The sequence below is a fragment of the Mustelus asterias genome, chromosome 26 (genome assembly GCF_964213995.1).
Source record: "Mustelus asterias chromosome 26, sMusAst1.hap1.1, whole genome shotgun sequence".
Lineage (NCBI taxonomy): Eukaryota > Metazoa > Chordata > Chondrichthyes > Carcharhiniformes > Triakidae > Mustelus > Mustelus asterias.
In genome coordinates, this window is record NC_135826.1 from 2,433,509 (window position 1) to 2,445,776 (window position 12,268).

The 12,268-nt window shown below is 43.9% G+C and overlaps 1 protein-coding gene across 2 annotated transcripts in view; it reads left to right on the forward strand.

The window, feature by feature from the left end:
• The first annotated feature begins 692 nt into the window (after positions 1 to 692).
• Positions 693 to 12,268, forward strand: part of cherp (calcium homeostasis endoplasmic reticulum protein) — a 91,886-nt gene continuing 80,310 nt past the window's right edge. The window contains exons 1-2 of one of the 2 annotated variants that reach the window (XM_078198065.1): positions 693 to 837; positions 8,543 to 8,713. In XM_078198065.1, the coding sequence (XP_078054191.1) occupies positions 813 to 837; positions 8,543 to 8,713 (196 nt within the window). In that variant the 5' untranslated portion in view covers positions 693 to 812. The remainder of the gene's footprint in view (positions 838 to 8,542; positions 8,714 to 12,268) is intronic. The other variant, XM_078198066.1, reaches the window with a different exon arrangement.

Genomic DNA, 12,268 nt, shown 5'->3' on the forward strand with positions numbered 1-12,268 from the left:
AGGCAGGAAGGTGGAGGTGATGCTGAGATCAGTTCAGCCATGATAGTATTGAATGGTGGAGCAGGCTCGAGGGACAGAGTTGTCTACTCCTCTCCCTAGTTCTTATGTAGGTTGGGTGACCACTTTGTATAACACCTTTGCTCAGTCTGATGGTGCCATTTTAACTCAGCACCTTGCTCTCTTGCCCACATGTCCATCCTCGGCCTGATGCAATGCTCCAGTGAAGCCCAGCACAAGCTGGGGGAACAGCATCTCATCTTCCAACTGGGCACGTAGCAGCCCTCAGAATACAACACCGAGTTCACCAACTTTAGACTCTGACCTTTCTCCTCCATCTTAACCCCTTTAAAAAAATATTTCATACATGTATTGCCTCAATGTAAATCACACCAGGCTGTCTTGTTCTTAATCTGTTGTAATCTCACCCAGTTCTAACATATTCTCCCTTCCTTCAATCCTGATGAAGAGCCAAAAGGACTCGAAACGTTAACTCTGCTCTTTCTCCTCACCGATGCTGCCAGACCTGCTGATTTAGTTTTTTTTTCAGCACCTCCATGAGCTTAAATCATTCTTGTCAGGTTGCTGGAATGTTGACCAAACCCAACGCCCCGAACAAAGATGGCGGCCACGGAGGCACGTCTGCAACAATGCGCATGTGCAATGTAAACCACGCCCACTGTCGCACATTCTCTGCCGTCGGTCAGTTTCCCTTCCGGTTGGAGACGCTTGCATTCGGAGCGCGAGTGCTGGATTTGTGACATGAGGATTTAACCATCATATCTGGGAGCGCGGAGAGAGAGAAAGCCGCCGCGATGGATATGCCGGTGCCTCCTGAGGGTGAGTGCCGAAATATTGCCCTTCGCAACCAAACTTGCGCTGGGAAATGTGAATTTTTATTGTGAAGATGTATCCGGGCCCTTTCCCTGCGCATCTCTGACCAGAAATGGTCCGACCTCCACGCTGCGCATGCGTGCGAAGAACTCGGGTCCATCTGTGCGCAGGCGCGCCGCTTGGGTTGAACCTGCGCGTGCGCACAACACCGTCTCGGAGTGATTTGCGCATGCGGAGACTGAAACTTTTTTTTTCGGGGGGGGGGGGGGGGGAGGGGGAAAGATTCCTGAATGGTGGCATTGGGGTGAGCGGAGGGAATGGAGTTTGTAGTGAGGCCAATGTGAGCACAAGCGTGGCGTTACCGTTCCTTTGTTGCGAAATTCTATAAATGTAAGACTTCCCTCTGTTAAAACAATGGCGGGACTAACATAACCATTTTATAATAGATTATTTTATAGGACTGGATCAGTGTCGTCTAATATCCATTTCATTTTTGTCAAATTTTCCCAAAGCATAACCCAGACTCGCCATCAATCTGAAATCCATTCTAATGATGAACATCTACAAAGTGTGCCTTGCCATCTTTTAGATGAGATGGCTCCAAATTTCCATTACATGCCTCAGAGTTGCGTGTCCTGGTCAACAGTTTACAATAGTGGAGAGATATTTTCTGTCCACCTAATATGTTAAAGTTTATTTATTAGTCACAATTAGGCTTACATTCACACTGTAAAAAAGTTACTATGAAAATTCCCCTAGTTGCCACACTCCAGCGCCTGTTCGGGTACACAGAGAGAATTTAACATGGCCAGTGCACCGAACCTGCACATCTTTGGATTGTGGGAGGAAACCGGAGCACCCGGGGGAAACCCACGCAGACACTGGGAGAATGTGCAAACTCCACGTAGACAGTGACCCCCAAGCCAGGAATCGAACGTAGGTCCCTGGTGCTATGAGGTAGCATTGCTAACCACTGTGCCACCGTGCCGCCCTTTATAATGTGTTCAGCAAAGCAGCACTCACTGGTCACTGTACTCAAGATTACATGTAGTAAAATAGTCTCAAAACAGAAATGTGTTTTAGTTTATCTTTTGAAAATGTGCAAAGAATGTTTGTATGTCCAGATAGTGTGGAAATTATTTTTCAAGCTACAAATGCTGACCTGGGACACAGAAGAGCAGAGTACAAGTATTTTACTGAGGGTCTATGTTGTTCCGGGTGGATGGTAGTTAGGAGTGCAATGTTTGTTCAATTTTGATCGCAAGCCATGCATTTGAGAGGCTACAGAGAAAAGTAATAGGATGGATTCCAAGTAATATATGAAGCCTAAGTTCAGGGAGTTGGTGGGCAGAATTGAATGAAGTATGAAAAATGGAACAGTGAGATGGGTTAAAGCTGACTATGACTATTAAAGATCTTGTAGGATGGCAGAAAGGAACTGAGTGGCACACTCCTATTCCTATCTTTCTATGATAGTGTGGTGGGGGAGGGGGGGTAATTACTTTGGGTCTACACAGATAAGTGTATTAACACACTTGTGTTTTCAAAAGGAAAGAACCTCAAATGTTGCCCTTGGAGCTGTCAGGCTTTGAGCCAATACCATAACCAGAATACTAGTGACGCACAGCCGCATTTTGAATAGGGAATTTGAATTAAAAGAATTGGCCTTTGTATAACCAAAGATGTTATTTTGGTGCATCTAAAGAGATTGATGGACTATGCTAGATCTCGTTTTCATAAGTCAAAACCATAAATTGATTAATGAAGTGAAAGATTTGCATTTAGTTGCCACCATAACTTTTTTAAAACCAAAAGAGAAAATGCTGGAAAATCTCAGCAGGTCTGGCAGCATCTGTAAGGAGAGAAAAGAGCTGATGTTTCGAGTCCAAGGGTTATCTGGACTCAAAACGTCAGCTCTTTCCTCTCCTTACAGATGCTGCCAGACCTGCTGAGATTTTCCAGCATTTTCTCTTTTGGTTTCAGATTCCAGCATCCGCAGTAATTTGTTGTATAACTTTTTTAAATTCATTCATGGAATGTGGACATTGCTAGCTAGGCCAGCGTTTTTTACTCATTCTTAATTGCCCTTGAAGGTGGTGGTAAACTGCCTTCTGGAACTGCTGCAGTCCATGCGGTGTAGGTACACCCACACCGCTGTTACGGAGCGAGTTCTAGGATTTTGATCCTTCGACAGTGAAGGAATGGTGATATATTTCCAAGTCAGTATAGTGAGTGACTTGGGGGGGGGGGGATCTTCCCACGTGGTGGTGTTCCCATGTGTCTGCCCCCCTTTTCCTTCTAGATAGTAGTAGTCATGGATTCAGTAGATGCTATTTAAGGAGCCTTGGGAGTTTTTGCACTGCACCTTGTAGATGGTCCATACTGCTGCCACTATTCATCGGTGGTGGAGGGGGTGAATATTTGAGAATGGGGTACCATTGTGGTCTGCTTTGTCCTGGATGGTGTCAAGGTTCTTGAGTGTTGTTGGAGCTGCATTCTTCCATGCAGATGGAGAGTATTCCATCACACTTCTGACTTGCCTTGCAGATGGTGGACAGGCTTTGGGGAGTCAGGAGGTGAATTACTCACCACAGTATTCCTAGCCTCTGACCTGCTCTTGTAGCCACAGTATTCATCTGCCTAGTCCAGTTCAGTTTCTGGCCAATGGTAGCCTGCAGAATCATGATAGTGGGGGATTCAGTGCTGGTAGTGCTATTGAATGTCATGGGGTGATTATTGGAGATTGTCATTCCCTGGCACTTGTGTGTTGCAAATGAATCTTTTGATAACTCAAAGCACTTGCAAACTGTAGCTTGAAGGTATATCATTGTTCCTCCTTGTTACTGGGCTCACATCCTGGATCTGCATGCCTGAGTGCAATGGGACAGCCTTCACCAGACAGGACACTGTCCATGATAACTCACCACTACCATCACCATGAGGGCAACTAGGGGTTGGCAATAAATGTTGACTTTGCCAGCAACGGGCAATCCTAAGAAACATTTTTTTAAAGCAGAATTATTTGTTTTCAGGTGCATTCGGTGTGTACCAACTTGTACAATGCAAGGACCAAATACATTGTGTAAACAGTTGATTTGATTTTTTTTGCTGGTATCAGGTGAGTGAGGAAAAGTGACCATGATCTGTAATGGTGTCATTGCATTTTTCAGCATTTTGAATGGAAGGAAAAGTCATTGAACCCAAATGCCATCTCATTGAGTACTGGGCTCAGGAGCATGTTACAGGGAGTATGGGTTGGGGCCATATTATATGGAATATGGCCTCGGGCCCGTGTGACGTGGCGTGCAGCCTCAGGCCCGCGTTATTTGCCCAAAAGGATTGCAAATGTTTTGTTTTCATTTGGTAATTTTAATCTGTGGTTAATAATTTTGTTAGATGTCAAGCACCCAATTCTTTGGAGTGCGCTTTGCAAGTTTGTTCATTCTTTCATCAGCATGCGATATTTCAAGATTCTTCTAAGTCAATGAAGCACAGTACTTTTGAAGCATAGTCCCCATTGTAATGTAGGTGTAACAAGTTTACACACACCAAGATCCCAGTTATCAATGTGTTAAATGATCATGCAGTTTGTTTTAGTGATAGGAATAGACTGGGAGGCACTGGGGAATCTCCCTGCTTTTTGAGCTGTACCATCAAGTCTTCCAGTTTGGAGCAAGATTGATATTAAGCGCTGAGGATTTTAGGACTACCAGTAATGGGAACCATTTGAGATGGTTAAGAGCACAATACAGATATTTGCACAAGATTACAATAGATTGTAGAATATTTATTTCCTATGATGTATTAATAACAATAGGTTATAAGCTTCCATCTCATGAGGCAAAGGCCATGACTTAACAGGGGTAAGCCATGGAGTACAGGTCTCTGGCACAGAGTCTGTCCTTGTTGCTCAGAAGGGAAGGGGGGAGAGGAGTAGAGCATTAGTTATTGGGGACTCTATAGTTAGGGGGACAGATAGGAGATTCTGTGGGAGTGAGAGAGACTCGCGGTTGGTGTGTTGCCTCCCAGGTGCCAGAGTCCGTGATGTCTCGGATCGTGTTTTCGAAATCCTTAAGGGGAAGGGGACCAGCCCCAAGTCGTGGTTCACATAGGCACCCAAGACATAGGTAGGAAAAGGGATGGGGATGTAAGGCAGAAATTCAGGCAGTTAGGGTGGAAGCTTAGAGCTAGAACAAATAGAGTTGTTATCTCTGGTTTGTTACCCGTGCCACGTGCTAGCGAGGAGAGGAATAGGGAGAGAGAACAGTTGAACACGTGGCTACAGGGATGGTGCAGGAGGGAGGGATTCAGATACCTGGACAATTGGGGCTCATTCTGGGGTAGGTGGGACCTCTACAAACGGGATGGTCTTCACCTGGACCAGAGGGGTACCAATATCCTGGGGGGGAAATTTGTTAATGCTCTTCGGGAGGGTTTAAACTAATTCGGCAGGGGAATGGGAACCTGAATTGTTGCTCCAGTGTACAGGAGGATGTGAGTGGTGAGGTCATGAATAAGGTTTCAAGGTCGCAGGAGTGTACCGGCAGGCAGGAAGGTGTTTTGAAGTGTGTCTACTTCAACGCCAGGAGCATCCGGAATAAGGTGGGTGAACCTGCAGCATGGGTTGGTACCTGGGACTTCGATGTTGTGGCCATCTCGGAGACATGGATAGAGCAGGGACAGGAATGGTTGTTGCAAGTTCTGGGGTTTAGATGTTTCAGTAAGAGCAGGGAAGGTGGTAAAAGAGGTGGAGGTGTGGCATTGTTAGTCAAGGACAGTGTTACGGTGGCAGAAAGGACGTTTGATGAGGACTCATCTACTGAGGTAGCATGGGCTGAGGTTAGAAACAGGAAAGGAGTGGTCACCCTGTTGGGAGTTTTCGAAAGGTCTCCGAAAAGTTCCAGAGATGTAGAGGAAAGGATTGTAAAGATGATTCTGGATAGGAGCGAAAGTAACAGGGTAGTTGTTATGGAGAACTTTAACTTTACAAATATTGACTGGAAAAGCTATAGTTCGAGTACTTTAGAGGGGTCAGTTTTTGTCCAATGTGTGCCGGAGGGTTTCCTGACACAGTATGTAGATAGGCCAACAAGAGGCGAGGCCACATTGGATTTGGTACTGGGTAATGAACCAGGCCAGGTGTTAGATTTGGAGGTAGGTGAGCACTTTGGTGATAGTGACCACAATTTGGTTACGTTTACTTTAGCGATGGAAAGGGATAGGTATATACCGAAGGGCAAGAGTTATAGCTGGGGGAAGGGAGATTATGATGCGATTAGGCGAGATCTAGGATGCATAGGTTAGGGAAGGAAATTGCAGGGGATGGGCACAATTGAAATGTGGAGCTTGTTCAAGGAACAGCTACTACGCGTCCTCAATGAATACCTGTCAGGCAGGGAGGAAGCAGTCGTGTGAGGGAACCATGGCTTACTAAATAAGTTGAATCTCTTGTGAAGAGGAAGAAGGAGACGTATGTAAAGATGAGACGTGAAGGCTCAGTTAGGGCGTTTGAGAGTTACAAGTTAGCCAGGAAGGACCTAAAGAGAGAGTTAAGAGGAGCCAGGAGGGGACATGAGAAGTCTTTGGCAGGTAGGATCAAGGAAAACCCTAAAGCTTTCTATAGGTATGTCAGGAATAAAAGAATGACTAGGGTAAGATTAGGGCCAGTCAAGGACAGTAGTGGGAAGTTGTGCGCGGAGTCCGAAAGGATAGGAGAGGCGCTAAATGAATATTTTACGTCAGTATTCACACAGGAAAAAACAACATTGTCGAGGAGAATACTGAGATACAGGCTATTGGACTAGACGGGATTGAGGTTAATAAGGAGGAGGTGTTAGCAATTCTGGAAAGTGTGAAAATAGATAAGTCCCCTGGGCCGGATGGGATTTATCCTAGGATTCTCTGGGAAGCTAGGGAGGAGATTGCAGAGCCTTTGGCTTTGATCTTTATGCCGTCATTGTCTACAGGAATAGTGCCAGAAGACTGGAGGATAGCAAATGTTGTCCCCTTGTTCAAGAAGGGGAGTAGAGACAACCCTGGTAATTATAGACCAGTGAGCCTTACTTCTGTTGTGGGCAAAGTTTTGGAAAGGATTATAAGAGATAGGATTTATAATTATCTAGAAAGGAATAATTTGATTAGGGATAGTCAACACTGTTTTGTGAAGGGTAGGTCGTGCCTCACAAACCTTATTGAGTTCTTTGAGAAGGTGACCAATGAGGTGGATGAGGGTAAAGCGGTTGATGTGGTGTATATGGATTTCAGTAAAGCGTTTGATAAGGTTCCCCATGGTAAGCTTTTGCAGAAAATATGGAGGCATGGGATTGAGGGTGATTTTGCGGTTTGGATCAGAAATTGGCTAGCTGTAAGAAAACAGAGGGTGGTGGTTGATGGGAAATATTTATCCTGGAGTTCAGTTACTAGTGGTGTACCGCAAGGATCTGTTTTGGGGCCACTGCTGTTTGTCATTTTTATAAATAACCTGGATGAGGGCATAGAAGGATGGATTAGTAAATTTGCAGATGACACTAAAGTCGGTGGAGTTGTGGACAGTGCGGAAGGTTGTTGCAGGTTTCAGAGGGGCATAGATAAGCTGCAGTGCTGGGCTGGAGTTCAATGTGGAAAAGTGTGAGGTGATTCGCTTTGGAAGGAGTAACAGGATTACAGAGTACTGGGCTAATGGTAAAATACTTGGTAATGTGGATGAACAGAGAGATCTCCGTGTCCATGTGCATTGATCCCTGAAAGTTGGCACCCAGGTTGATAGGGTTGTTAAGAAGGCGTACGGAGTGTTAGCTTTTATTGGTAGAGGGATTGAGTTTCGGAGCCATGATGTCATGTTGCAGCTGTATTGTGTACAGTTCTGATCACCGCATTATAGGAAGGATGTGGAAGCATTGGAAAGGGTGCAGAGGAGATTTACCAGGATGTTGCCTGGTATGGTGGGAAGGTCTTATGAGGAAAGGCTGAGGGGCTTGAGGTTGTTTTCGTTAGAGAGAAGGTGGTTAAGAGGTGACTTAATAGAGGCATACAAGATGATCAGAGGATTAGATAGGGTGGATAGTGAGAGCCTTTTCCCTCTAATGGTGATAGCTAGCATGAGGGAACATAGCTTTAAATTGAGGGGTGATAGATATAGGACAGATGTCAGAGGTAGGTTCTTTACTCAGAGTGTAGTAAGGGCGTGGAATGCCCTGCCTGCAGCAGTAGTGGACTCGCCAACATTAAGGGCCATTTAAATGGTCATTGGATAAACATATGGATGATATTGGAATAGTGTAGATTAGATGGGCTTGAGATTGGTTTCACTGGTCGGCGCAACATCGAGGGCCGGAGGGCCTGTACTGCGCTGTAATGTTCTATAAAATGATTTTTAAAGTGTTGATATTCCGTCCTAAAATAGCTAATCTGGGTAAAGAGCTTGGCGTGATACAAGACATTAAAACAGCTTATAAAATATATTTGTATGTATAGCATAATTTGGCTTAATCCCAATATTTTGAATGGAAAACAAAATTGAGATGCAGACACAGTTTGGGTATTCATGTTTTAATATCAAACGAAATACTACGGATGCTGGAAATCTGAAATAAAAACAAAAAATGCAGTTCTGGCTGCATCTGTGGAGAGGGAAACATAGAGTTATGATTCGAGTCTGAATGACTTCTTCACAGCACCTTCTGAGGCTTAATAATACGTTTTCTTGTTGCAGATCAGGAGTTGAGGAATGTCATTGACAAACTGGCACAGTTTGTGGCCCGGAATGGTCCGGAATTCGAGAAGATGACGATGGAGAAACAGAAAGAAAACCCGAAGTTTTCTTTTCTATTTGGAGGTGAATACTACAATTATTACCAGTACAAGCTGGCAATCGAGCAGCAATGTAAGTATAAAGACAGCATTCAGAATTCAGAAAGAGTAAATCTATAGGGTATTAAGAGGCAGGAAACTGTACTGATGCCTTTAATCTTTAAGGCTTACAGCTTCCTCGATTTTGGTTGAACCTTAATTATAGAAACGAAACTTCCTTTCTATCACTGGCTGTTTGCTTTCACTCTTTCCCCAAATACAACCCCTCATTGAGAAAATTTGCTGGTCTATATTACTATTAATGTGTTCAGTTAAAAAGACTAAAGGAACGTTTACATTAAATGGAAGGTAAGAAAAACAAATCCTGCTTTGCAAAAGTATTATCAGTATTTTGATATAGTCCATTTTGGTGATTATGGGGTAATGAATAACTCGCACTCTACATGACCAAGTTTGATTATATGACCAATTTGATTATCAAGTCTCAAGTTTTGGTGACCGTATTTTTCAAAAATATCCAAAGTAACATCAAAAATGTTTGTTTTAATGTGTTACATGTATATATTTCAGTCTAATTTGGGTATCCTGGCCACTTCAAGCCCATGAGTGTAACTAATATCTGAATCACAGTAACTATCATAGAATCATTGAAACCCTACAGTGCAGAAAGAGGCCATTTGGCCCTTCAAGTCTGCACCGACCACAATCTCACCCAGGCCCTAGCCCCATGATAGGGGTAAATCTAGATGAAATTAATTCCAGGAAAACAACTAACATATTGGTTAGCAACTGCTTTTTAAAAATAACAGCACAATAGTTAGTGTCACTTTGGGATTCCATGTTTTCCAAGGAACTCCGGTTTGTCATCTGAGTTATCAATAGCTTTCTATTTACAGAGAAATAATAAAAGAGGGAATGCTTGTAAAGGAGCAGATATATATTTGAACAACCGTTAAAGATATAAGTAGCCATTTAGTTTTACAGAACTTGAGTATTGCTGAAAAGAGAGACTAGTCGAAGCTTTTTGTCTTGCACTTATCAGGACCCTTCACGAGTACCAATATAAGGGGAAAACAACAATTTATACTGTCTGAGAAGAGAGTGCTGATTGGTTGACAAGTGGACTCTAGCAGAGGCATTACCATGGAAAATGCACCATGATGGTGACTGACAAATAACTGCCAAGCATTGTTTGAAATTTAAACCAGGCAGCATCACCTTGATTGGTCAAGGCCTTCGTTGGCCTAGCCAGTGACATCAGTCGCGCCCCCATCCCAAGAATGAATAAAATAAAACAACTGGAAGTTTGTGATTTAAATTGCTTTTTTGGATAGTTCCCAGTGTGTGGCTTTTGCCCATGGGAAGTTTGCACTGCCCAGGCAATTGCTGTGCAAACCTCACCTCAGAACCTCAGAGCTGTTGGGCAGAGGTTCCCCAGCACATTTAAAGGGCTATGCTGCAGTTGCACTGTTCTGGAACTAGGAAATTAAGGCCCATTATTTTGGAATGTTGCGTCACAGAACCCTAGAATCCCGACAGTGCAGAAGGAGGCCATTGAGTCTGCACCGACCACAATCCCACCCTGTTAATCACCTGACACTAGGGTCAATTTAGCATGGCCAATCAACCTGAGGCCAGAATTGAACCCGGGTCCCTGGTGCTGTGAGGCAGCGGTGGTAACCACTGTGCCACCATGCCGCCCATTCTGTATTTGGTGACGAGAGTAGTTTCTGTTGAGTGCTCACTGAACCACTAATGCACTTCCCTGGTATTAACTGACAGAACTATTTCTAGCACAGCATGACTCACCAGACACACACAGCACATGTAGCAGTGGGATTAGCAGGATAAATGTGTGGGATTACAGGGGATAGGGTGGGAGAGAGGGCCTGGGTAAGACACTCTGTCAGAGAGTCGGTGCAGACTCGATGGACTGAACGGCCTCCCTGTGCACAGAATGGATTCTATGATTCTGTGACAGGTCTGACAGTGTAGCATTCCCTCAGTATTGCAGTGGAATGTCAGTCTAGATTATCTGTTCATGTCTCCCATAAGAACGATCTGGTCCATCAAAGTTGATACAATTGTGTCCTTTAAAGGGAAAGGAATGAAAGATTTTTCAGGGCTACAAGGAAAGGGCAAAGGAGTGGAACTAGCTGAATTGCTCTCGTAGAAAGCCAGCGCAAACTCAGTGGCCTGAGTTGCCTCTTTCTGTGCAGTAATCATTCTATTCTATCTGTTCAGCCTCCCATGATGTGGGAGTGGGGAGAACAAAGGCTGTAGATTGGATGTGTACTCTTGTGGATCTTGGATCTTGCTAACCACTGTGCCACCGTGCCGAGGGTAGTTAAATCTGAAGCTCCTCAAAATGCTGGGTCATTTGAAATTTTTATGACACTTATTTATCACTTCGTTAGATATCGTTATCAAGGAACATGAAACAAAAGCAAGGAAATGGAATTGAGATGCATGTCTGCCCTGATCTAATTAAATAGTGGAGCAGGTTCAAGGGCCTATTCCTGTTCTTCCCTAAGAATTGTAGAATAGGGATCCTAGCACAAAGCAACCAAATCCTACCCGAGGAGAGGGTGACACAGGGGAAAGCTGAACATTTCTATCTTACTGTTATCAAAGTACTTTCCACCACAGCTTAGTGTGATCTCTGGGAGCAGGGTGTTTTGTATGTTGTGCTGAGGTAGGTGTAGAGAGCACCAACAATACACTGTACTAAAATGAAATCAGGGAAAGTTAGGAGCTAAGCTAATTAGTCTTGAGGTTGTAATGAGAATGCTTTGAGTATAGTTGACTAGTGACTCTTCCACTTCTTCGACTTGTTCTGTTGCATATATTGTCTGATGGGAAATGTATCTGACCTACTGTACACTAAAACAGAATTTACCAAATGCTTTACAAAGTTTAATCAATTAAATGCCCCAGCTAAATGAAAATTATTGTGAATTACCTTGTGGATGACCTAGAATTCACCAGGTAGAAGAACATAAAATGGTTCGGCACAGACAAGAAGGGTCAAAAGGCTGTTTCTGAGCTGTAATTTTCTATGGTTCTAACAGGAATAGCTCAAAGTAGCCATCATTTCAAATCTGGACACCAGATATTAAATTGGACAATTCCTATCGTGGCATGCTTTCCTGACCGCATCTTATGGGAGATCTGTTTGGCTTTTCTATAATTCATTTTGAGGCATAGGAGTGTCACTGATGAGACTGGCATTCATATATTGACCATCTCTTCAGAAAGTGTTGGTGAGTTGCCACTGCAGCCTGTTTGGTGACTGCGCTCCCACACAACCATTAGATAGGGGATTCCAGGAAATGGCCATAGTTATCCAAATCAGAAGGGAGTGAATCTGTGGAATTCTTTACCACAGAGGGTTGTAGAGGTTGGGTCACTAAGTATGTTCAAGACCGATTTTTAATCAGTAAGGGATTCTTAGGGTTATGGGGACAAGATAGGAAGGTGGAGTTGAGAATTATCATATAAGATTGGTCATGATCTCATTGGGGGAGCGGGCTGGATGGGCTGAATGGCCTACCTCTGATCCTATTTCTTATGTCCTAAGTGCTGGGCAAATTGCATGGTCACCAGTTGAGCACGTTACAAATCCCCT